General features: G+C 37.8%; 1 protein-coding gene across 3 annotated transcripts in view; it reads left to right on the top strand.

Annotated features, from left to right (window-relative positions):
- Nucleotides 1–2,827: 2,827 nt before the first annotated feature.
- The window catches only part of HIBCH (3-hydroxyisobutyryl-CoA hydrolase), a 41,156-nt gene continuing 17,258 nt past the window's right edge, over nucleotides 2,828–26,725 (top strand). For 2 of the 3 annotated variants that reach the window (XR_014226595.1, XM_082285491.1), the window contains exons 1-7: nucleotides 2,828–2,909; nucleotides 3,783–3,825; nucleotides 4,666–4,806; nucleotides 6,254–6,338; nucleotides 7,233–7,313; nucleotides 9,316–9,368; nucleotides 23,106–23,184. Coding sequence is in view for 2 of the 3 variants with exons in the window: in XM_082285491.1 (XP_082141617.1) it covers nucleotides 2,878–2,909; nucleotides 3,783–3,825; nucleotides 4,666–4,806; nucleotides 6,254–6,338; nucleotides 7,233–7,313; nucleotides 9,316–9,368; nucleotides 23,106–23,184 (514 nt within the window). In the remaining variant the exon portion in view is untranslated. The remainder of the gene's footprint in view (nucleotides 2,910–3,782; nucleotides 3,826–4,665; nucleotides 4,807–6,253; nucleotides 6,339–7,232; nucleotides 7,314–9,315; nucleotides 9,369–23,105; nucleotides 23,185–26,725) is intronic. The other variant, XM_082285492.1, reaches the window with a different exon arrangement.

Genomic DNA, 26,725 nt, shown 5'->3' with positions numbered 1-26,725 from the left:
AAAATGCGAGGCACAAATTAATGGTTAACTAGGGGTGTACAGGTGGCACACAGTCTTGGAATTCTTCTTGAGAGCAAGAGCTCCCACATTCTAAAAGTATATGTTTTTCTGGAAAAGAAACAACGACAACAAAAAAACCCAAAAAACCAACCAAAAACAAAACTGAAAACATCTGCTCAACTCTGAAGACCTCCTACAGTCTGCAACTTGTTTTCTCTTTTCAAACCTGCTGAATGTGCTGCCAGGAAATTTCTCCAGGGGGAGGAATTATACGCTGCTTATCCTTCTGGCTATTGCACTTACACACTCTCAGTTCCTGGCTTGGTCCAGTGTTGTGCAGCCCTCTTTGCCAATAGTAATATCACCCACAAACTCCCAGGTTAAAGGTCATCTCATTCTGCTTATTCTCAGGCAACTCCATTATTTTCACTCTTTTTCCTATTTCTACTTAGAGAACTCTTTTATTTACTTTTTAGAAAGCATTTGCACTTTGATATTCCACTCTGAAAAAAAATGGGGTGTGCAGGAGAACTATTGAAAAACAGGATGATATCTGAGTTACTTTTTGGACAGGATTGCAGTCAGCTAAATGGCTGTGAAAAAATAGCATTTTTCTAACACCTAAGAATCCCCTGCCCCAAAAAAAACCTATAGGTAAATTCAAGCCATCACCAGCATGTTTAAAAATGAGGGCTCAAGGAAGATGGCTCTTTTGTTACCAGCCCTTCTTCTTGAAAATGACTTAAAAAAAAAAAAAAAGAAGGCAAAGAAGTTAAAGAAAACATTAAGCATAAAATCAATGTCAGCACTGTGGAGAGAAATCAGTAGTTTTCTCAAGACAAAGCTTGCTGTTACTTCATTGTTTACAAAGGAGTAGGCCCACCTGTGTCTTGAATCAGACATACAGCTGGAAGACCACAAAGGGTTTACACCATTGTTTACACTGAGGACAGGACAAGAACAGATTAAAATCAGCATAAGTAAAAGATGAATCAGATCACCAACTTCTATTTTGGACCCCCAGAAACAAACATCCCGTGTAATCATGTCCTGATCACAGCCTTGCCCATGTGCAGGTGGAATTTGTTAGGAGATTTCCAGGGGTTTCAAACAGCCTCCACCTGCTCTTACCCAAGGTTAGCTGCCATACACCCATTTCTTCATTTTCACAACAGCCCTAACTAAGAGATTATCCCACAGAAAAGTTCTTTTCATATTTTTTTGTGAAATGTAGAGACTTTCAGTCACAGGAAATGAGAAACAAAAATGTTATCTGCTTATCAAACTCCCTGTAATTGGTTATGCCTGGATGAGAGCTGCAGAGTTATCCTCAAAAATATATATTTTTATATGTATCTAAATCAGGGTTCAGGTTTGGCAACCGTGATAATTTGGCATCGTTTAGTCTGGTTTAGATTTAATCACATGGCACTTGGTACAAAGCAGGATATAGGGCTGTCTGTACTCAAGATGACGCTAATAAGCTGCATCATTGATTATCATATAACCTTTAGGTGAAAGTTTGAATAGTCAGGATCACCTAATGAATTCTGCAATTAATTAGTTTGCAGTAGGCAGTCTCTCAGTGCCTGCAAAAGCACCTCATGTCCTGTTCTCAGTTACTTTTTGTTCACATTGTACAAGACTGAAAACCGAGACTGCATTAATACAGAAATGTTCTGTATTTTTTGTGTGTGTGTGTCTATTTAGTTAGATTAAAATTTTTACAACCAGATTTAATATACTCTGAGAATGACTGCAACAGAAATGCCAACACAGATGACGCTGATATAAGCAGGGGGCTGAATCATTTTTGAAATGAAGAGCAAGGTTGCCCTCTGGAGACTTCTCTAGAAGTGCTTCTGAGAGCTGGGGGTTTTTTTTCTTCCAGTAAAACAAATTTGCTAAAAGGTTTTAAGATTTTTGTTTCTTTTAAATACAAATGCGAATCAAGGCAGCTGATGCTAAGAACTTGTTACACCAAGAGCTGATGAAGCTACGTTTCAACCTAATGCACTGTATTGTAATTTAATCAATGGTTCATCGTGTCTTTTCAATATCAGTCTCATGTTGGTATATGTCAGCCTAAAAAAAATTCATGGTACGGTCTTAGTTACTGAAATCAAAGTGAATTTTCTATTACTGACTCCTAGCGTGACGGCCATAAATTCTCAAGTGCCTTAATATTTTATTTTTAAAAAAAAAGGCAATTTTCACATCTGCAATTTTTGAGTCTTCTTATGCTGAAGACACAGGCTGTATTTGAGCTTACAGTTGTCTGTAGCTACTGTTGGGACAGTAACCGTGCAAGTTCTCAATCCATGTATTTACCTTCACGGATAAGCAGCTCTCGGTGGGCTGTTACATTAGAGCGGCTCCTTAATCCCACCCCCCTCGCTGTCCGTTTGTCAGGAGCTGTGAGGGCAGGTGCAAAGGATCAAGAGAAGCCGGGAGGTCAGAAATTAAGAAATCAGTCTTACTGCTGAAAATAATAAGCCGTCTAAATGCAGCTCCAGCGCACGAAGTTCAGCTCTGAAGGCAGTTTAGCAATGCGAGCTTTCCCCACCTTGAGCAGCAACCACCACGGGTGATGTTATTGCTACACGCGGCAACGCTCGCTTCACCGACAAAGCAGCTACATCACCTGGTGCCCTCACACTTCCCGGCCTTATCCAGGACGGGGAGCAGCACCCCTTCCCTCCGGTAAGAAATCTGCCTTCGTTAATAGAAAAGGGCTGTTCTTGGGAGCGAGCTGGCGGCCGGCCCACGGCGTGTGGGAGCCGGAGCCGGAGCCGGAGCCGCCGCTGGCCCCTCAGAGCCCCGCGCATGCGCGCGGTGCCGCGCCGGGGCCGGAGCCGGTGAGGGAGCGGTGCCGCCATGGCGGGCCGGGCGCTGCGGGCGCTGCCCAGGTAACGGGGCCGCCCTGAGGGGCTCAAGTGGCGGCGGGGAGCGAGGGGAGCGGCGGCCCGGGCCGGCCGGGGATCGCAGCCCCGCAGCTGCTGCGAGTTATAATCTGGGCCTACATCAGCCAGGCCTTCACTAACTTTCACCTTCAGGAGCGAGCCTGTGATTAAAAAACAGCGTAGTATGCCGCGGCACTAATGTGTAACATGTAGTTGACTGGGTGTGTGCGCTGAAGTAGCTGAAAGGTGAAGTTTCTCTTTCGAGCTCTCTGGTGTCTGGCCAGCACAGCCTTCCTCAGTGGCCGTAAATAAATAATAGCCTCGTTACTCAAAACGAGTGACGTGTTCGCAAAGTTTGACAGCGTGGGTCTCTCCTGTCGCCCACAGCAGCACGAGCACTGGGCGAGCTCTTACATAAACTCTGTGTAAATGTATGTATTAAGTATGTATACACAAGGGCAGGTTTGTGTCATGGAAGCTTTCGGAAATACACGAAGTTTTTGACAAGACTTTTTTTTTTTTTTTTTTTTTTTAAAGTCAGTATTTAAACACGCCCGCACAAAGGTTGTAAATCTTCAAAACACAGACACAAAGTGTCAGTAATATCCCTCAATCTCTCTGTCCTGGTATTTCCAGGTTCTCCTGACTTGAAAACATTAGTAGCTGACACTGGTGTCTGCTGTGTATTTACTAGTAAGCAAAGAATTTCCAGCTGTTTCGATAACAAAACTGTGCCCTAATTTAATTTAAACAGGAGAACGTAAAACAGTAGTGTTCAGAAATTTTTCTGCCATTGCTTTGCTTAACCCAGCTGTCAGATATTTGGGGAATGGTTTGGCTCGTTTATGGTTTTAGCTCTTTTTAATACTTCTTTTTCAGGCTAAAGGCACTCAACAGACTGCAAGTAATATTACAACACTTGGTAAGGAGAGCATCATGTTTGACTGAGTTGGAAGCTTCCAGGACTCTTTAGCTCCCCTGAGACACACAGCACATGCAACTTCTAATGTGTCTGCACACAGTGGTTCTGAACACTGCCATTTATTGCTCAGGCATAGTATTGCTCACATCTTTGAGCATTTTGTTACAAGTTTTTATTCTACTGTAAATTAAAGCTTAATTTTTTTGGCTTTACTTACCTTTATAGATAGTTTCTATGTTGGCTTCCATAAATTCCTTAAATATCAGCCTACTGTGAGTGAGAAAAAAGTTCAGGGGATTTGTTCTGTAATGTTAAAAGTTACTTAAAGACAAAGCAGGATGTATATTTGGGTTTGCAGTGTCAAACTACCAGTTAAGGATATATGGAACTGACGTTTTTCTAATTGTTGCAAGTATTTTCAGAATGTCAGTTTTAAGGAACCATGGGTTTGTGTTTTATTAGTAGGATGGGGAGTTCTTTGTTTGTTTGTTTGATTTTGGTTTTTGGTGTTTGGGGTTTTTTTGTGTGTGTGTTTCTGTCGTAAATTTTATTTAAGTGAACTCAGAATATTACTGTGAAGCAATGTGTGGTCTGAAAACCTGTCTGAGGTTTCTAACTTTGAAGGACTCAAACATAAAGTAGTTTCCAAAGAATTGTTTAGTAAATGCAAATAGAAGTACAGTGGAAAAAACTTAGCATACAATTCCAGAATGCATGTTTGTTTTGTGATCCTAAATAGTGTGGTTTGAGAATAAATTTCCATAAACACTTTTGTAAATATGTTACTCAAGTTATCCAACTGATGACGTTTGCTTTATTTATTTGTTTTTGCCTGCACAGAAAATGTCTAAGCAAACAGATTCGACAGCAGAAGTGTTGTTGGAAAAGAAAGGAGGTGCAGGAATAATAACTTTGAATAGACCCAAGGCTCTCAATGCGCTAAATCTGTCTATGATCCAACAAATTTATCCTCAAATAAAGGTTAGTAGCTCCATTTCTACCCATCCACAATACATATGTTATTTGAAACTGATTTTGAAGTGCAGTTAGACACTTCTTAGTGTACTGATTTAAAGAATGAAAGTTTGTGTGAGTACAATGGGCTCAGATTTATACCATGGGTAAAACCAGGCTGTTTCAAGCAAGTTAGAAAGAGGAGAAGACAGGTCAAAGAAACAAGCTGTCAGACAGAGTTAAATTTAGCATCTCCATAGGTAAATGGACATCCGTGTTAATACCAGGACTGAATTAAGAGCAAGCAGTGCTCAGCATTTGTATGTTCCTTTTGGCAGCACCCACCTCATCAGTTGGCATGCACAGATTTCAAACTGTCCAGTGGTGTTGCCTCTTGAAGGAGTGCATGTTTTGTGGGGAGGCTGCATGGCTGAAAATAAAAGATACCAGCCACTGGGAAGCAGGGGGCTGTCAGTGTCATTCCTTAAATGAGAACTCATGGATTTACAGTCACTGTTTCTACAAGCTAGTGAAGTACCATGAAATTTTAAGCATGAAAGTAGTTTCTTTTAATTTAATGATACTATTTATCATGTGCACAGAGTAAAATTCATTAGATGCCAGTAGTTTTTGGATAATTGTCTGATGCCTTTTGGTATTTTGGTAGATGGTTGTGTTGCAAATTTGTGCATTCTTTGAAGAACATGTAAAGCAAGAAATACTTAATCTGTAGTACTGGGTACCAGGCTTTATTTGAAGCATAACCTTAAAGTTTTAAGTGCAGTTGCTGGCATACAGAAATACCGTGTCCCTCTTTTATCTGGGTACACTTACTTGATTAAGGGACACGTAAACATAATTTCAGAGCAAGGGTGGAATGCCTGAAAAAGGCATCTTTTTCTCTTACAGGTGCACCACTGCTGAAGTCAGGTGCAAGTGTATTTAAAGAAAAAAAATCCAAAGCCCATAGTCTTTGTAACTATCAAAACATACATGGACAAATGGATTTGATCCATCCCTTCATTAGTGTCGACTGCAGTCATTTTGACAAAATCCACTGACAATTTAAATGCTGATTTCTTTGCCAGACATCTTAGGTTTACACAACTTCCATGATTTGGATAGAGACACTGTTACTATATGTCTTCCATATTCCCACCTTTCTGCCCCTGCAGTTTTCCCATTGGGATTTCTGTCAGGCCCTGTTTTGTGGTATGCTGCCTTTCCCCCGAGGCTGGGAGCTGTGCAGAGGTGTTTTTCTGAAATATGTGAGGCAGCTCTGCTGATCTCTGCTCTCATGGTTGAATAGGATGCAGAAGTGGAAGAAAGACACTTAGCTCTTAAGACAAACTATTTAAAAATACAGTTTGATTTGCTTTTTGAAAAAGTAAAGTAAAAATTATAGACACTGTACAGAGGAAGCATTATTTGCACAGATTTTAAGTCTTCTGTGGAAATATTTATTTCTTTTTAGACGTGGGAGCAAGATCCTGAAACTTTTCTCATAATTATAAAGGGAACTGGAGGAAAAGCTTTTTGTGCTGGGGGTGACATCAGAGGTAAGGACTATACTCTCTTAAATATTTGATGTCTTTCCCAGTTACTACTTTGTGTTGATCTCCTTTGTTTACTGTGACTTGGGTAAAAAAAGCTTGCTACACAACAGTAAGAGATCAGTTGTGCTGACCCTTATGACACCTTCATGTGCAGATGCTGTTTAAGGTATTTGTCAAGAGACAACTGTCAGGACATTGTATAAAAGTGAAAAAATTACATTTTTATGAATAACTGATAATAGCAGCCAGTCATTCCAGGGAAGAGAGGGTTCTTGTCTCTACCTTTCTCTTCCCAGATTTTCATTATTGACAGCTTCTTTACAAGAAATTTGAGGGGTCCTAACATGTAGCTCTGATAGTATTGGATAATTTGTGTCTGATGTTTTGGATGGCTAGATACAGATCTGACAAGAGTGATCAATGTATCTGTGATTATTTTTTAGCTATGATCTGCAGGAAATCTCCAAAGTGTCAAAATTAGCAGTTGTTGTAAACTGTCAGTAAACAAGCAGCACAGGTTATTGTTAGATTTTGTCATGCTTTAATTGGTTTCTCATTTTTAGTATTTAGAGTCTTCAGTATAATCAGTTTTAAGTGACTGTTCTAAATGTTGGTATGAAAAAATATCACAAATGAGTACTTGACATTAGGAGGGGTTCAGAAATGGACCATACTCTCACATGTGTGTGACAAAGTCTCCAGCAAAATACAATTAAATACAGTTTGAGACTTAACATTTGTATTTAAATTTGAGCAAATTTTCTCAAATATAATAAAGCAGGATTAAGTTTCTCTCTCTTTGCTGTAGGAAAAGACCCAACTTGGGTGACATTATTTTCTTTTACTTTATTTTCTATTAAACTTACAGTTATCTTCAGAATTTTTATTTCTCTTAAGCCATCACAGAAGCGGGGAAAGTTGGAGATAAACTGTCACAAGATTTCTTCAGAGGAGAATATAGGCTGAACAATGCCATTGGTATGTTAATAGCAATTCTGAAACAGTACAGTTTTCGTAACACTGGCTTCAAATGTAAACTTACCTCTTTGATAATCTATTAAAGACTGTGGTAACATCAGAGAAGTAGTAATTTTTTTTTACTGAGTTCAATACCAGTAATGTAACATATCTCATTTTTATACCTTGCATGGAGAATGTGTTTCTTTTGTTTAAGTTACTGTGACAGCTGCTTTATCCCATCCCATTGTTCTGGTTAGTTCTATTTCCTCTGCGGAAGAATTAGCTTTAGCTGCAGACACTGCAGTTCTGCCCTAAGTATCATTGATCTGCTTCAAAGAAGACCTGAGGTAAAAATAGATGTGTGGAAAATCATTAATATTCAGTCAGAAAGCAGAAGATCAAATTATATTAAGTCTTTCCATTTAAATAGACTGCATGAAGGACTAGGGCTGCATAACTCAGGAGTGAGCTGCCTTAGTTTATTGCAAAGAATGGCAAAGACACTGGGTGATGTTTACTGGAGTAAAGCATATTAAAAATGGATATTAATTCTTTAGGGTAAAAGTCAAGAGTTGAAGGTTTTGGTGAGAAGAAAATACTCCAAACATATTTTAATTGAATACAGTTTGAGTTTTAAAATATTGTATCCAGTGTTAGTCACTACAGGAGGACAGGTGAAGGTGTTGCTTACATTGACAGAAGAGCGCAGCTATTAGAGTAATTCCTAAAAAGTTGCTTTTACTGGTTTGACAGTTTTTCTAGACTGAGCATGCTTGTCATGTACCTTTCTCTTCTTCACCAGTACAAAATGAAAAAATAGTTTAAGGTTTCACATAGTTGGAGAAAAGTAGTATTACCTTGCCAGTTGAACTTGATGATGATTCTGTTGCAAGGGTACGTAAAAGTCTGTTTTCTTTTTCTTTCATTAGGTGTTCAATATCTATAATGCATCTAATTACAAAACCTAGATTTTTGATAGCTTTAGTATGATTGTATTCCTTTAAGACTGAGTTTTCTGCTAAAAAGATTTATTTATATCTTCCATTTTACAACTTAAAAATACAGCAGGGAGCTGCTTTCACAGCCTTGGCAATGGGAAAGGCTATCACTACAGAAACTTAGTTCAAGGAGTAGCATCTACCGCTCATGCATTAGCTTGTATGTTCATCTAAGAACAAAGTTCAAAATACAATTCTCTTAACATTTTCTACCTACTCATTTGAAGGATTGAACTGCCTTTTAAAAACAGGGGTTTTTTTAAACAAAGCTCTATATAGTTGTTACAGAAAAACTCACAACATGGTTGCGGGGGATACCTGTATTGGCAGTCTTCCTGGACTGTAAGTCTGACCTGAAAACACTGAATACAAGGCAGCTGTTTCATTCACAGTGAAGCTCTGAATCTTTCTGTGAATAGTAATGGAAAGCATTGGGGCTTTAGTTTTATGCCTGCTGAAGGCCCCAACAGATGGAGCTGGTAGTTCAGGACATTGTCATCTGAACCTGCCTGCACCACATTCAGGGTTGTATGCAAGAGCTGGCATGACAGAACATGCCTGCATTGCATTAGTTTATAGTCACATTGTGACTGGAACCTGCCCATACATCTGGCTTTGTAATAAAGCACTGAAGGGCTGGCACACACCCTGTGCTGTTGTTAATCCAGACTGTGAGAGGGGGTGAAAGGGCATCTGCTGTGTCCCAACATCAGGCAAAGCTCTTTATTATGGCTGAACTGTCAGGTACTCACACAACAACCAGTTTGACATTTGATAGTTGTATAATGTTCTCTTGCAACACTCACAATCCAGTAAATCAGAAACTAGTGTTTCTTTTCATTTCTTAAGAACTTGATGTGGTACCTTCATTGTAAGTTGATAACATGATTACTGTTTAAATTACCATTTATTTTCTGCTGCTCTTGCTGAAGTAAGACATAGGGTAACATGTCATGTGGCAGCTAGTCACAGGTCCACTCTTGAAAAAGATGGATGATTGTTTTTCTTTACATTTCTTACAGGGACTTGCAAGAAGCCATATGTGGCACTTATCGATGGCATTACAATGGGAGGGGTAAGTTAAGTACCTTGGTGTGATACCTGATAGATTGTTTTCAAATAATGTAGTGTTCTGTCCGTGAGTTGAATGAAGCGCACACAAGGCATTTCCAACATGGCAGTTGAAGAACAAGCATCATCATCTGAATCTTGTCTCTTGCTTATCAGGGTACACTGCTGCTCTTGTAGGGCCTCTGCTGTTCCTTGATAGCAAATACAAGTGCTTTCTCTGAGGAAAAGAGCAGAATCCCCTCACTGCTGGAAATAACCCTCACAAAGGTTTTCAGAATACTGAGGGGGAGTTGGTATATCATACAAAAGCAGAGAATAGTTCTCCACTCTAAGTGTATTAAAAAATAGAACTATATAAAAATACATTTAAAGAACAACTCTGAAAAATTGGGAAAATTCTCAGCTACACCTTAACAGACATTCATGAGTTCTGTATTTTTCCAACAACTAAAATCTGGAAATGCATCTACTTTCTCACCTCTGTGGTACTTTTAAAACATCATTTGTAGGATCCTGATTCCACACGCACACCTCACCCAGGGCTGCACCTTAATTCTAAAGCAACATAGAGAAGACTCTATCATATTGCTAGTTATACTCAGTGCTAATAATTTTTTCAGCAATTGTTGTCTGTAAATACCATAAGTAGGTAGTTAAAAGGGCAATGCCGTGCTTTTTTTTACATGCTAAAATTCTGTTCTGTTGAGTTTGACATCTGTAGGATATATTTGCACCATATCAGAGAGTGGACTATAATGATCCTCAGTTATTTTGAACAATGAGTTTGACTAAGAAGTGTGTCTACCATGTCACTGCTTAGATTTCCATTGTTTTCTGGCATGTCCCTATGATATGGGCGTGGAGTCTATTTAAATCAAGTTTGTCAGAGATAGGATGCAAGAAGTGGAACACTAAGTGATCCATGACCTGTCATGACTCTTCCCTTTCCATCTTTCCTTACACATTTCATTTGTCTGTTTTGGTCTTTTCCGCTTGTGATCTAAACACACAGTAGCTCTCTTGCCCTTTGCTTCTTTTCTACCGAGTCCCAAAGATCTCAGCTAGAGAGCCATTCCCCCCAGCCTAGTATACATACATTGTTTCCAGCATAAAGGGGTCTTGTTCTGTAGCTCTTCTTGCAGGAAAAGTACTTAATGGACCAAAGGAGACCTGAAGGTTTGTAGATAAGAGGTAGGGAGTCCATTTATTTTATGGACTTTTGAATAATAGGATGGAAAGCTATGAATGAGCAAAACTGCCCAGCAGCCACTGTATTTTTAAAGGTCCTGCAGATTGCTCATTATGAATGTGGCCTGAGCAGGAATAGAATTCTGTCCTTTGAAAGGAAAGTGTATTTTTGGACTGAAAAGAACATAATGGAGTCAAATGATTCTGCATTACTAAGATTCTTCATGAATTCTCTTTCCTCTAAAGAGCTTCTAAGAGACAGCAATTAGTCTGAAACTTTATTTTGGATAACCAAATTTTAGTGCAGGATACCCAAATTTCAGTGGGACCATGACAGAGTTTAACTGCCATTACAGTTTGAATGACCATATATTTGCTTATCATATACTAGAAGTAGCAATTATCTTTGTGGGTAGGGGATTAGATTTTGACTCAGCAAGTATGTGGCCTAACTTAGGGGAGCAAGTAGATGGGTCTCATATTCCAGAATATTTTAAACTTTTTTTTTTGTGTAACCTTGAGTGCTGTTTGATTTGAATTTGTTAGCACAGCTGCAGTTTACTCTGAGATAATGTACTTCCTACAGGAGTGCAGCATCAAAACACTTCCCCCCACGTGCTGGCAGCACATGGAAGCATCTCCTGATAATTTAACAAAGAAGGCTAGCAGTAGTATTTCTCAACACTGATTAATTTTCATGTGTGTGCTTTGTGGTAGATTTGAGTTGTCTGACACCCTTTTCCTTTCAACCACCTCCCCTGTAGGCAGATGTCTGTAGAACATTTGTCACTTACAAACTACAGTAGATGCCTTTAAAAGATGGACATTCAAGCCCTGGGCTTTAAAAGCAAGTAATTTCAGCTTGGGTTTAAAAGTCAAGGGACATGTCTTAAACACTGCAATTTCACTATAGGCCATTTATCTCTGAATGAAAATGCAAGCAAGCCAGTCTCAACCTAGCTCAAACAAACAGCATTATGCAGATTGCCTTGCTGTTCTTATTTAAAATTAGTTAAAAATCACAGAAGTGTGTTAGAAACTCAGTTATTATGTGCTTAGGTAGTAAAACTTGCTACTGGTGCACGGATACCATAGATCCGTGATGGTAAAACCAGGAATTTTATCCAAAAAACGAGCTGTTTCCACTTCCTTGTTGGCTAGGGGCTGGTAGATGGCTTTGGGAGCTTCATTAGCCAACAGATGGGGCTGTGGAGCTTGTCCTCAGCCCCTTCTTGTCTGTTCTGTAGTTCATCAAAAATTGATATTCAGTATAAACGTATCTTTTCATCTTTTTGTACTTATTTGGAGCAGTAAGTTCAAATTTGTAAGACAAATTTGTTAGAAGCAAAGGTATCTGCAGTTTACTGAAAAATAGTGAAATGAGTTACAAATACCACATTTACTGCTAAAGGACGTGCTCTGTTGAAAGGAACACTGGGCACTCCCATGTTGCTAAAATCTAGTTCACATTTAGCTGATTTCTATCCGTAAATTTTCTTTTTCTTGAAATTAAGTACCCGAACAGTTGACAAGAAATTGAGAAGCCTGTGGTTTTTAAAAATACTGTCTGCAAATGATATCCTAAGTTTGGTCTTCTTGGTTTTAGAAAAGTTACAATCTTAAGTTCTTTGGAGATGAATATAAGTGATTTATAAGATCAGTCCAAAGCTATGGTTTTAAATAGGGCTTTGGCACAAAATATATTACTGTGTCAGATACTCTCTCTAACAGATAAAAAGATTCATAAAATTGTTTTGAAACCTCTTTCAGAGCCAAATAAAGCACACTAGACAGATTGAGTGGTGGCTTTTCAATGATTTGGCTTGGAATTCAAGGTGAATATATGACAGGAAAAAAAAAGATAAACAGGGCGTAGACTTTGGAAGTTGGTGAAAATGTTCAAGGTCACTGGATTAACTTTCAAAACTTTAAAATATATGTAAAAAAACTTAAGGAGCTTTGCAAAATCAGAAGAACATTTTCAGGAGCAAAGGCCATTGCTTTTAGTTTAGACAGGGATCTGTAACAGCATGAATGAAGTACCCTTTTTGCTGTATCGTATTCTAGATCATGCATGGATTTAGAAACTTCCTGAGCTAGGCTTCATTTCAGAACCGTAGTGCTAAATAACCATCAGTGGTCACACTCACTCCCCTCTCTGTACATCTTGTATTTTATGACAGTAAGTAGGCTTGGTGTTCAGAAAGGCCTCTGGCAATCTATTTCCCAGTTCAGTGTTGTGCTTTGTGAAAAGCAACTTGTTGCTGTTTCAAGCCTATTGTTTAATATTATTAAATGCTTATGTGTTTAATTATCAGTAAGGCCAAACTAAAACCCCAAATGCTTATTTTTTTACTGGTGAGTAAAGAGAGTGTTGCTGAAACGTAGGAATTCTTGGCTTTAGACAATTTTCTACAGGATTTAATCCTTTAGTCTGGCCTCTTATGCAGCATATTTGCTAAGTTTGTTTTAGCCTTGCTTTAAAAATTTATGATTTTAGTTTTAGGATGAGAAAACATCTTCCTGTGGGGGAAGTAGGTTTTAACTTACATGGTAACTTGCAACATTTTCAGTGCAGAAATTAAGTTTGGTAGAGTTGCTAGCTCTCTTAAATCCTTTGCAAAGCACTGTGATTTTAGTTATTCCAAGCATCTTATTTTCCAGTCTTCTTGTTTAGGAAGTATCATGGGAAGTTTTTTCTTTAATACAGAAGAAAATCTGACCAAATTTCCGCCTCTGACTCCCCCAGATTGTGGGGCCTGGTTTGTGAGAGCAATAGCAGTACACAGGACTAACTCCTTTAGTCTTTCCTCAGAGCACCTTAGTAGTACAGACTGGGAGATTAAAATGTCAACCCCTAACGGGGTCTTTGGGTTCATGAGTGGCTTACCTTTAGTTTTGTCAACACACCTGTCGGTATGAGTTTTTTAGGCAAGGTCTTTTACTTACACTGAGAGTCTACATCTAAGTTAGAGTTTCTTTAGGGTGACTGTTGGACAGCAGAATTTTCTTAAGACCCGTTTAAGTGTTACTTTCTCATGTAGTAATGTGAAATATGTTAAGCTTTAGACTACACAGATGTGTAGAGCTGGAAGGAGCATCAGGATTATTCTTTTGCACTTGCATTATGGTTAAGTACTGCTAGGTGACTGCTTAGCTGATTTTCACCTAAAGCACTCAGAACTCTCCAATGGCAGGAATTCTGGTTTTTCTAGCTATGTCACCTGAGTGCTTAGTTACTCTTTCAAGCTTAGTTTCCCTAGTGTCTAATTTAAGTCTTTAGTATGTGTAATCAGTATATTCCAGTCTTAGTCACAGCTCCCTATGGACATTTTGAGATACTTGCATTTCTTCCTCCTGGTCCTCTCTCTTTAATAGGGATAAGGATAGCAATTCAGCCTTTCCTATAGATTAAGTCTCTTAGTCTTCTTGCAATCCTCTGGAATCTCTCCCATTTGTGTACTTTACAGTTCATTGCCAGAGACCAGACCATATTTCAGCTGGAGGATTCATCAGTACCAAGTAGAGCAGAATAATTATCCTCCCTTTATTACAGAGATATCCTGTCACAAATAGTCCATGTAAATAGGAGTTTTGAAAGCATCCAGTCCTAGTAGGCCACCACTTCTAGTTCTTTGCAAAACTTCTACTCTCACCTCTTTCCTCCTTGCCTAACATAGACTTCCATCACAGTCCATTCTTTTATTGCTTACCTTTTACCAATTTTAAGTCTTCTTCCTTAAACTGAACTCATTTGTCAAAGAGACAGTTTTGCAGAGCTACTCTTTTCTTTAAAGACTACAAAGGAAAAAATGTACTCCTTTTCTCTGAGTTTCAAGACACCTGAGTGCCATATCAGGTGGCACTAGGCTGATGAGGCTGCCCAGATGTACTGAATCTAGGCTGAGTGTTCCAACCGCAGCCCTTGGCTGCCTTGGTGCAGACTGTGCTGTAGTGTGATACCTTCAGTAGTTCTTTTCACAACAGCATTGCCTTATTTGTACTAATTTCATGGTTGCTGTAAACCTGTGAAAAACATCCAGTCATTTATTCCATGGAAAGCATACTTATCATCTCTGCATTTGATTATGCCTTCCTGAGTGTAGTTATTTTCATTTTGTTAGTTTCTCCAAAGTGAGATAGTTTTGAATCTTGCCCTTCAAAGTGTTTGCCTTCCCCAAAAGTAAACTGTGACTTAGAGAAATTCTTGTTACTTCATCATCCAAGCAGGTAATACAGCTGTCAAATAAAATTTCATTAATGATTGGCTTCTGCATGACCTCATCTGGGGTGCCCTCTCAGTTCTATTGCAAACTGCTGGTAACTCTTAAAATTGTTTCAGAGGATGGTGCCCTCCATTTCCCAGGGATATCATCTAGGCTGTGCTTCCCTTGCTTGTTTGTGAAAGGAAACTATGCTGTGGATGGGAAAGCATCACAAACACTGCAGTTCAAAACATGAAGCTTTTTCAGAATGCTGCTTAATGAGTGATGTCATTTTGATCAAGGGATAATGCAGGTGTTCCAGGGAAACACATGCCGCCAAATTCCTGAACCTACTCCATAGTTTGGAAATACTCATTCTATTGTGCATCTACCTGTGCATCTTCACTTCTGGAATACAGAATCAGGATTACTGCACCTGTGTTGTAGTAGAAGAGTGAACTCAGTACCTAATATTCAGTTTTAGTTCTTTTTCACATTACTGCCATTTAATTTTCAGCAAAACATTCCAGATGCTGACATTGTTAGAGGAATCTACTTTTCCTTGTAAATCGGATCCCAGGACCTGATGGGGTATCTACCAATAGTTACAGACGTCTACACTTACACTTTAGTAGGATTTGGTCAACAATTCTTACTACATTAGTATTTGTTCTCAAGTAAATTGGTAGTGATGTCATAAGCAGCTTGTATGTTATCCATTTTAGTCAATAGAGTTTTAGTACACAAAGGAGCTGGAGTTGACCAATAGCTGTCCTTATCCTGTCCCATTTTTATCCAGATTGTGCAGCTGTAACTCTTTAGGAATGTTCCTTTCACTACCAACATATATCTGTTCATGTAAGTTGTGTGCATGTAACTTTTACTCAGAAGTGTAGATAGCAGCATTTGAGACTAACATTCAAAAACTAGGAAACATTAGGATTAACCGTATCTATAAAATCTCACTTTTTTGCCCACTTGTGATACAATTTTTAATTACAGGATTGTGCATTTGCAAGTGGATATTGCGCACAGAGCAAAGCTATTCATTCTGGTTTAATTTGGGGTGCAAATTTTATTGCACATCATAGAAAGCTCATGAAAAATTATGATTTTACATAGTACTTCTCTACTGTAGTGGACATTATTACCCCTTTAACCCTTTTTAAAGCTAGGAAACTGGAACCTAGAAATGTCAGTACTTCTTGGGACTTCTCCTGATTCTTTTTCTTTCTTCTTGTAAGTATGTCATGCCTCTTGTCAGCCATCATGCTCTGGAGCGTCTTCGGTTTTGTTTTAATTCACACTCTACAATCTGCCCTGAAGTAAAAGTAATTGTCATACTAAACCTAGATAAGCTGCTTTCCAATCCTCTCCCTGCCTGTCCCCCTCTCCCCCTCCCTCGTGCCTGTGTACCACAGAGAAGCTTGTGGCCTGTTTTGTGGCTAGTGCTTCAAAGCTGAAGGCAGCTTCTACTGTGAAATAGAATACAGATTTTGCAAGTACAAACAAATTGTTGCGAGATTGCCTTGTGCACCACTTATCTTCTGAAATATGGGTTGTTGAAAACAATGCTGAGGCAATCCTAAGAAAGGGTTCACTCCTTGCTGCTGTTCTAGTCTCTCTGCCATCTGGCCACGCTGCTCTGCCTGCTTGGCTCTGGTGTATGATCCCAGGGATAAACGGTGCTCTTCATTTTGTGGCTAATCGGACTAGAATGTCAGCAGCTCTTGACATCAACAAAATGTAACCACTGAATGCTCAATGGTTTGCACATGATGTTATTCCCCAAAGGGCTTATCATAAAGCACTGTCTTGAATACAACTATTTTAAATTATAGCTCAGTACTGGTACAGTAAGTAAAACTCCTTTTCTCTCCCTCTCCTAACTCTACAATGGCTGAGATTTTTGCTGGCTTCTGCACAGATTTGTTCTTTCCATTTAACACCAGACTCTTGGTGTGCTAAAAGTCCCACTATTTTTCTCTAATTCTAGGCCTTCGTATACATGCCTAGCCTCATACTGAGAGTTATCTCATTATTTCCCTCTCTTTCCCTTTATTATAGATCAAGGAATAAAAGTTCTAAAGGGAATTATCTTTGCCTGCTTCCCTGTCCTTTCATATTTCTGCTCATTTTCCTCAATTCCTGAAGAATTTGAGTGCTCATGTTCTTCTTGAGTTGTAAGACTTTTAATCAGTCTTACACTTTATAAGCACTTTTTTCGGAGAAAGAGAGCATCATTACAAAAATCCTCTGGATTCACTCCTGTTATCCCAAATAACTGTGCCACCATTTAAATGACGTTCTGATGCACATACCTGTCTTTAAGAACAGGAAGTGTTTCTTCAATTCTAAGATAAAGCCTAAAAGCTCAGTTGTGCATTGATGCACGTTGCTGAAACACATTCCCTCCCACTTGTCTGCCCTCCCTGCAGACATTAGGATGTGATGAGCTGGACATAGAAATCTCTTGCAGTAGCTACATTTTTAGGTGATACAGAAGGACAAAGGGAGAGCTTCTTCCAGAATTTTAGAAACAATCAAAAAGCCACACTTGCTATCTTCTTCTGAATACACATGGCCAGTTATGTATAAAGAAACCAAATTGGGATAAAAAGAATACTTTCAAATGTAAAACTAGAAAAAGTTGACCTTGTTACTAATTAAAAGCTGTAGGCTTTTCAGATCTAGGTCTTCTTACATCTTCTCTTTTCCTTCTGTTGCAGTATAAGTCTTGTGCCCATAAAAATTTGTGCAGATTATGAAAGCTACCCTAGTAAAAATTGTTAGTGATCACTGAAAGCTTGGGCTGGCAGTAGAAAAACCAAACCTGGGCTTTTAGAAAGTCAGTCTAAATTTGGTTGATAAAGGTCACTCACTGCAGCAGCACTGGTGCATAGAATGGCCTATGTGTTTTTTTCCCTAAGTTTTCCTGTAAGAAGAGCCTGACCTAAATGATTGGTGTTCATGTAGTTGGATCCATTTGTTTAAATACTTAGGGGTCAGAAGAACAAGACCGAGACATCAGATATTACTACAGATAATCTGTCTCCTGTCAGCTCGTTCTGCTTCTATGTGTCTGTAGCAATTTGGACTGAGACTCTCTAATACATAATCAGTATATGGAAATTAATATTTTATATTTAAATTATATCATATTAATATTTTATGTTTTAAATTACCACACTAAATTACTGAAAAATTTGACAATACCCACTGTTTTTAAAGATATTTTTAAAATACCTGTATAGAGTTGATTTATATGTCAACAGCCAAAGGAAGTGATATTCTAAGTCCAGATTGATCTGTCATGCTGCATTGCTCGGGTTCATTTGTCATCTTGTCTGTTAGTATCTACAGATGAAAATGAATTATACTCTTTGGAGTGGGCCATAACACTAATGATGAATGAAGATTAATTTTGATTCAATTTAAGATTCATTGTGTCTGGATGCAGGGGGTAATGCTCTTACATCCCTGATTTTTGATACACTGTAGCTATAAGCTCCTGCTGCTTCCTGAATCAGTTCCAATCTGAAAACATTTTTGCTGCACCTTGGCTATTTTTACTCATTTGTATGCAGACATATTTGCCCTTTGTTGTGTTATGCTCAATTGATTGCTACATTTCTTTTTGGTTCTAGCTCTACCAGAAGCTATTCTCATGCAGTTAAAAATGTCAAAAGTGTAGTCACTAGATGGGAGCTGTTACAATAGGTCTTTTACTGCAGTCAATATTGGTATTATCATAACAGTGCTTAGTCAAACAGCTAAAAATTATTTACCAGCCTGGTGAAGGTGACACAAGCAACATTCCTGAAGGCCTTTTCTATTTATGTTTCTTTTGTTGTCTTGCCTACGCATTCCTTACAGTCTGGGATGGATTATTTAGTAAATAGCCAAGTGTGATGTATGGTTTTGCTGTGACACAGGTCTGCTTTTCTGTATGTGAGCAGATGCTTAGGTATGTCATTCAGGAAGGGAGTATTTCTTTTGCTCTGTATTTTTCCCTGTTGTGATGGCCCTCAGTTTCTGAATAACTTTCCCAGATGTGATAAATTCTCTGATTTACTAAATGTGGGTCATTCTCAATTTAAGATAATACAGCCTTCGGGACACAAAAGATTCACAGTAGCTGTATTTCATTTCTTCATCTATTGGTCACCCGGTTTTTCATTAGAAAAATAATTTGTAATAAGGTTCTGTATTTATCATGAGAAACAAAATGGAGATCAATGATAAAGTTTCTATACACAGCCACATAATGATTTTTGAAATACAGCACTGAGTAGGCAGTCTTGTATGGGAAAAAAAATTCAGATACTCTACATTCTTTTTTGTAAGCTTGTTGATGAATTCAGACTGAACTGCCTATAAAATTACATTCCTCCCTGAGGTACACTGAGACTGAGTTGAGTTCTAACACTGTTTTTAAGATTAATGCTCTAATATCCATGTAGTAATAAATCTGTAATTTGTAACCAAACCCCTTGATAGCCTATCTCCAGTAATACATTGTCAGACCCTCATTTCTGCTCTTATCTATATTTTTGATTCATATATAAACCCTACAGAAGGAGAGTTGCCATGGTTTAACCCCAGCTGGCAGCTAAGGCCTGCCCAGCCACTCCCTCACTCACTCGTGGGCCAGGACAATTGGGAGAGAATCAGAAGTGTAAAAGTGAGAAACCTCATGGGATGAGATAAACACACTTTAACAGGTGAAGCAACAGCCACACACACAAACAAAGCAAAACGAGGAATTCGTTCAGTACTTCCCATGGACAGGCAGGTGTCCAGCCATCTCCAGCCATCACACGTAATGGTGACCTGGGAAGACAAACGCCATTACTCCAGATGTTCCCTCTGCCTCCTTTTTTCCCCCCACTTCATGTGCTGAGCATGATGCTATATGATATGGAATATCCCTTGGGTCAGTTGGGGTCAGCTGTCCTGGCCTCCCATCTCCTTGGTACCACTAGCCCCCTCACTGGTTGGGTGGGGTGAGACTCAGAAAAGGCCTTGACCCTGTGCAAATGCTGCTCAGTATTAACAAAAACATTTCTGTATTATCAGCACTGCTTTCAGTGAAAACAGAACACAGCCCCCATGCTAGGAAGAAGCTACTCTGAAGAAAACTACCTCAGCCAAATCAGCCCAGGAGTTTAAGTTGGTTGCTCATTAATTTCTTTATTCTCCTTAACTTCTAGCCTGATTCTTTAAGTATCCTTTACAAAATTCAAACACTCAGGTGTCAGTGGAAAAACGTTTCCAGCCAGTAAAAGCCTGATTGACCACGGGAGTGTATTACCTTGGAAAAGTTTGAAGGAAGACATTAGCTTTAGAATGTAAGATCATGAAAAGCGGAACTCTGACAGCAATATATAGTGTATTTTAATAAAGATATTATAGTGTTAAGACTTGTATGTGTAAATGCTGGAAGTACCTGGTGAAGTGAACACAGTCCAATTGAAGATAAGGGGGGACTCTAGCTATGTAAGATTTCAGCTAAATTAAAACAAAATAAAATCAGAAAATCTAGAAATTAAGGAGGAATGCATTTAGACTTCTGACTGGTTTGTTCTTTACACAGGATATTATTAAACTAATGAGTATCTGTCCTCTGTATTAGCTCTAGAAGGTTAAACACATGCAGTGATCTGTTAACTGTTTGGGAAGTTACAAATAAACAAAAGCATATGAACACCAGTAAAGAAGTTACTGGGATTTGTACCATTAATTAGTTTTTCTCTCCAAATTTTATTTTAATATTGGATTATTTAGAAATGATCTTCAAAGAAGTAAGAACGTATTTTCACCACTTTCTTTATAATAAATAAAAAGAAAATAAAGTTTTAGTCTTCTAAATATACATCTGAAATAAGGCTGTTATCTATGACATAAAACTCAAAGGCTGTCTAGAAAACAAATCCAATTATGGCTTAAGCACTTGAGAAAGTGAAATCTGATTTAATTACTTCTTTCAAAAGAAAATTACATCTTTCAACTTTCTATTATTAAAACCTGACATTTATTTTTGTCACTCTAAAAAAGGAACGAGGTTGGAAGAGAAGCTCCCTTCATGAAATTCACACTCAAATCTTTATTACTTAATACTCAGGCTAAAAATTTGAGTCCTTAAACAAAATTCTGATTGTCTAGAAAGCAAGCCAGAAAAAATACTTTGAGATAGATAGTATTTGTATTTTAGATGTAGGATTAGAAAATATGAATTTAAGCGTAAGAAGGACCAAAATGGACATTATTTTTATTTCATTATCTTTATAAAAAAGCTCATCGTTATTGCTGAGCATGCCTAAAAGTAACAGCAGGCTTTACTTAATGCAGTGAAAATATGCTATTATGACATTTAAAAAGTTGAAAGTGATGAAGTCACATTTACATTTCATTTAAGAGTTCTGAAACTGTTTTAGGAGTGAACATAGCTTTACATGCAGCTTTGCATTTTCAGGAGAACTAAATACAGGCCCATTGCTCTTGCTGCTGCTCAGATGAGATCTGACCAGTGCTCAGAGAAAGGGCTAAAGGACAGATAAGGGACAAGACATAAGGTCTGTGCAAATAAGATTCAGATGTTTGCTCAAATCCCATTTGCCTCCTTGGAAGAGCAGTTCTTCATGTGAATACATTTGGCTTAGTCCCTGAATATAAAATCAAGTTTGATAATCAGTTACCCTATGAAATTAAACTGGAATCTTAAAAACTTCATACATCTCTATTAAAACCCAAGAGTGGCAGAGAGTCATTTCACAGAAGAAACTTGAAAATATTTTCAGGTTTAGTTGTGTATCACCCTAATGGAATAACCAGTGACAATTAATTTCTTGTTGGGCAGAATTGTAAGACAGGCCAGGGAAGGATGTAAAGGAAATTGAATTTATATGAAATTGAGATAACTTTTCAAAAATTTTGATGTAAAGCCCAATCAAAGGTCTCTGTAGATAAGCAAAAGGAAAAGAAGTTCTATTCTCATCTTTAAAACCTGTCAAATACATACTGGTCGTCCAAGGGAATATCACCCAATTAATCCCACTGTTTTTTATGGGAAGTATGAAATATTGTGAAGATATTTGTGAAGACTAATAGCCTTAGTGGGTAAAGTGCCATTTTTCTAGTATTTAAACAATTTAAAATGTTATTTAAAATCTCTTGTATTTAAGTAGTCAGACACTGACTACTTCTGGCCAATGATTTTTAAGATATTTTAGTTTTAACATAAAAAGTGGATGGCTGGAAGGACTGAGCAAAGGGAAAATTAACAGTGAGGAATGGAAGTAAACTGAAACAGTGAAAAGGAAGAGAGAGAGAATATTTGTATGAAATAACTTCTTGTGAAGTATTCAGCAGAGGGTTTTGTCTCCACATAGGATCAAACACACATTTCTATTGACAAATATCATGTAGGTAAGCTTTGAGAAGTGAGACCTCAATATGTGTGTTGTGGTTGTGCCCTATAATCTAAATATTCTTGTATTTCTTCAAATACTATTACTAAGTAGTAGTAACTTTTTCAGATAACCATTTTTGGTGTTATTTGTCAGTTTGCCTCTTGAAGATTTATCTAAATTAAATTAATTTTGTGCTAAGTTAATTTTTTTTTTTTATATTGGGCCTTGTTGCTGCTTACTACCTAAATCAGAAAATATGGCGTAGACAACACAGAAACTCTTCTGCTTTTGAGGGAAATGTTTCATCAGAACAGGCTGCTAGAGAAGAGTGCTAGATACTTAGAAATGTAAATTCCATTACTGACTTGGTGAACGCAAGTGCCCAGGATAAAAAGTGAGTTTCTTTCATGTATTTTGAATTTCAATCAATAATGCTGAAGGCTTTTTCTGCTTGAAATACTTCTGTGTTTATAATGTAGGTAATTATCACATTAGAAGAATAGTTAATTATTATTTCTTTTGAAAGTATTAGGATGACAGCTTTGTGAAATTTATGTATTTTCCAAAAGTATTGGCTTTTTTTTGGTTGGTAATTTGAAGTACGTGCAAAAATTATAGATGGAGTAACATTAGCAAAAGGATGTCAACTCCCCTAGTAGTGGAGGTAACAGGGTCACTCGTGGATTTTTGAAGTTATTCTCTGTTTGACTCACCCATCATTCAAAGCATAGAATGCTATTTCAGCCAAATCATGAAGGTAATATGAGGCTTTATTAGCGTTTGAACCATAAAAGGTCTTTTAATATTTTGTTGAGATGCACATGGTAAATCCAATGCTACTTACATTGTAGAGCAAAGCAAGAGGTATGTTACATAGGATTGTGGTCATGATTATTTTTACCAGTAATTTTATAACTGTGTCCTTTGCCTGTGTAGGGAGTTGGCGTCTCAGTCCATGGACATTTTCGAGTTGCTACAGAAAAGACTCTTTTTGCCATGCCAGAAACAGCAATAGGTAAGTGTGTTAACAGATTATCACAAGTTAACATGTTTAGGGTTTCACTGTTTGTGTAACCAGGGTGAAATATCTTTGAAAGCTTTGGTGGTAGGGAAAGAATTTTAAAAGGGAATTAGAGATGACTGTATATGAAAAGTATTTTCTATTAAATTATTAGAAACTTACCTGTATTCTGGGAGTTGATCATTGAAGCTCTTAACTGTGTAGACTGACACAAAGTCTGACAGGATAAAACTTCTTTTTAAAAAGGAACCAAGTCTTGCTACAGATGAAGGCAGGTAAAGTCTGAAGCTCCCAGTGCAGATATGCCAGCTTTACCATGGGAACTCAGTATGTGTCAAACTGGGTGTACTACAAGCTGCTCTGCAATGTTAATGAGACAGATTTTGGAATCCCAGCTTTTCTTGTAGATTAATAATGTAGACCCATTACAATCGTGCACAGATTGTGTCTAGGCAAGATCACAATGTCTTCAGCGTCTCCTTTTTTTCTTTTAAATAGCAACACTTACCATGCGTTTTCTAATGTTTGATCCTACAGTTTCTTTGTTAATTCTGAGAGGTACAAAAGAAAATGTAGAGCTACAGAGCTTCTAAGCTACATAAAGATACAGGTATGGCTCAAGAAAAATCAGATTGAAGTGATCTCCTGATGCAGCTGTCAAGCACAATAAAGCATAATAAACCACCCAAATATAAGCAAGCTCGTTATCATTTTAACTCCTGAAAAAATATTAGAGCAATTCCTGCTAGCTGATAAATGTAATGTAATTTTTCTGAACGAGTAAAGTTGGGATAAAAGAGCCAAAAGCTATTTCAGCCCTCTAAGGTCTGGGAGTTTTTTTTGCTGAAGAAAAACTTGGTAAACTAAACTTAAGCTTTAATACAGCATGAGTTTTCTAAAACTCTGAAGTTTATAATCGGTTGTTGTATATGAAAATAATTTGAAGTAAACAATTTGTATTTGTATTTTTTTAACTAAACATAGAGGTTCATTGGCATGTGAAATTATTCTAATAATAAAAGTATCTTCGCTTTCTTCTTCAAAGGTAAAGATATGAGTAGTTTTATATTAACAAAAACTACGTACTTTACACAGATTTCTTGTGGTGACAAGGACGTATTTAAACAAAAATAGACTGTGAAGATGTGAAGGAAAAGCTTGGAACTTGCTTAGGAAAGAAAGTAATTAAACCGCTTTTAGGATCACTTAGAAGTAAAACCACTGAAATCTGTTTGGATTTAAAGGCTTAGCTGTTTTGATCTCTGTGGGGTGTGTTTAAAATGTTGAGCTCTCTAGATACTGTATTAATTGTTTTTTTCATGTGCTCACTTATTTCAGTAGGCATGACACCTTTGCTGGGAAATGAAAACAAAGCATTCATTCAGTGGCTCCATTTTCACAGTTACTCTGCACTTGTACACCACCATAAATAAAAGGATATTGATAAATATGCCACTTAGCAAATGGAAAGAAAAGGCAGTTTTAGACTGTGGAGTTTGACATAGATAAGATAAAGCACTAGAAATCAGCACAGAAGTAGGAGGGTATGGAAAAACCACTGGTGGGGAGAACAAACCATGAAAGTATAATGTGTGGGCTTTGAGGTGGTGTTACACTAATAATGGATACTTTCTTGTATATCCCTGCTAAGTTTTTAGCTTTCTGTAAGTCAATACTAATAAATTCCCAACCCCTTGTGCCAGACAAGGTAAGAACATAGGAGCACTGCCTTTCTTATGCTTGGCAAATGCAGAGTTGCACCTTTGGGATTACAGCAGAGCATGTTGCTCCTGTGTCAGAGCACAGACTGCAAGTCAGCAGTACAGGCATAGGCTTATGGCCTGGGCAGCCCAGCAGTAACACAGCTCTTCTCTTACTTCAGTAGGAAATTGAGAAATGATTGCTAAATGCTAACAAAAAAACCAAAAATCAAGTATGAAATACATTAAGAGAACCCCAGTAGCAAAGAGAAATATATGGGAAGCGTTACTGAGAGAATTAGGAGCAATATGTAGAACGTGGACAAGAGAAGTAAAATTATAAGAGAAAAAGGAAGACAGGAATACTGAAAAGGATACAGTAGAAGCTATAGCAGACTATGCAACCAAGTAATTTTCAAGTGGATTAGGTAGACCTTCACTAATCCTGTTTGTAAATTCCTTAATTAAAGAAACCTTCATTCAATTTAGCTTTATTTGCCTCTAAAACAACTTAGGCTAATCAACTTCACAGTTTATTTAGAACTGAATTCCCTGTATATGGGGAGTGGAAGGGGGCACTATGGATCCCAATAGAAAGATGTTTTTCCTCTGGAAATGTGCTGGAGCATGGGGAAAACAGTAGTCCAGCATAAGTATTATTTTAACTACACCAAAAAGCAAAAAATATTGTTATTGTTCCGGTGGATGGAGAGAATAATGTAATTACGTTTTTGCTTTGGAGGGCATTTTTAAGACAAGTTTTACTTTGAAATGAGGTTGGGTGGGGGTTTTTTTTTGCAGTAGAAGGATATCCAAGGGGAGACAGATGAATAGAAACATAAAACTAAATAGAAGTGTTGGCATCAATGTTATGATGGCTCAAGCTGAGAAGGTAAAATGTAGAATAGACTATTTGAGAATGTGAGTATAGATGAAAAAGAAGGTAAGTGATGAATTGGAGTTAATACAGCTTACGGCTTTTAAAGGGTGTTAGCAAGGCATTCAGCATTTCAGGAGGAGAGTTCTATGTCTCAGTAGCCTGGGGGATGAGGAATAAATCAGTTAATGACAGCACACCCATCAGTGGGAATAGAATACTACAGCTGTAGCTGATAGGAAGTGACTCCTAAAACCAGCTTTTTGATGTATTAGAAGCAGCAGAACAAAAAGAAGACCAAGAGGGAACCAAAGGGGAACCTGAGATGGGTTAGATATTATTAAGAGGGAAACACTGAAGAGCAGCTGTCTGAAAGAAACCTCCCCTTATTCCATCTGAGGGGGAGGACTGTTCAGGGACCACTAATTTCCCATGTCTCAAAATATTTGGAATAGGGTCTTTCTATAATACATACATTGACTCTTCTGTGAACAAAAGCAATTAATTGTGAGTGAAAAATTACCATCTTCTATCAGAATCCCATTTAAACTCCTTATGTACATGTGAATTTTCCCAGTTAGTATCTCTTCTTTGGCATGTGTCTTAGGAGTTTCTTATTGCTCATTTATATTCTTTTTCATTTGTTTCCGTGATTCATTTATCCTCTGGCAGTGTAAAAAACGCAGCACACCTTTAATTTCTTTAAAAGATTTTCAGTTCCATGAATGCACCATTGGCATGATTTCAGACTAGTAACTGGACCCTGCTTCTATGCACTCAGATTTCCGAAATCAATACAGCTAAGCCAAAGTTTTCTCAAATTTAAGTATGTTACAAAACATGTCTAAATTTATTTTGTTGGTGATCAATGTATAGAACAGAAGGTAGATACTTTGTAATTACAACTTTTTAAAGTATTTTAAATCCTATTCACAGCTTTGAATTTTTAAAAAATTAC

Source organism: Coloeus monedula, assembly GCF_965178545.1.
Source record: "Coloeus monedula genome assembly, chromosome: 7".
NCBI classification, from domain to species: Eukaryota; Metazoa; Chordata; class Aves; order Passeriformes; family Corvidae; genus Coloeus; species Coloeus monedula.
This window is presented reverse-complemented; position numbering and strand designations above follow the sequence as displayed.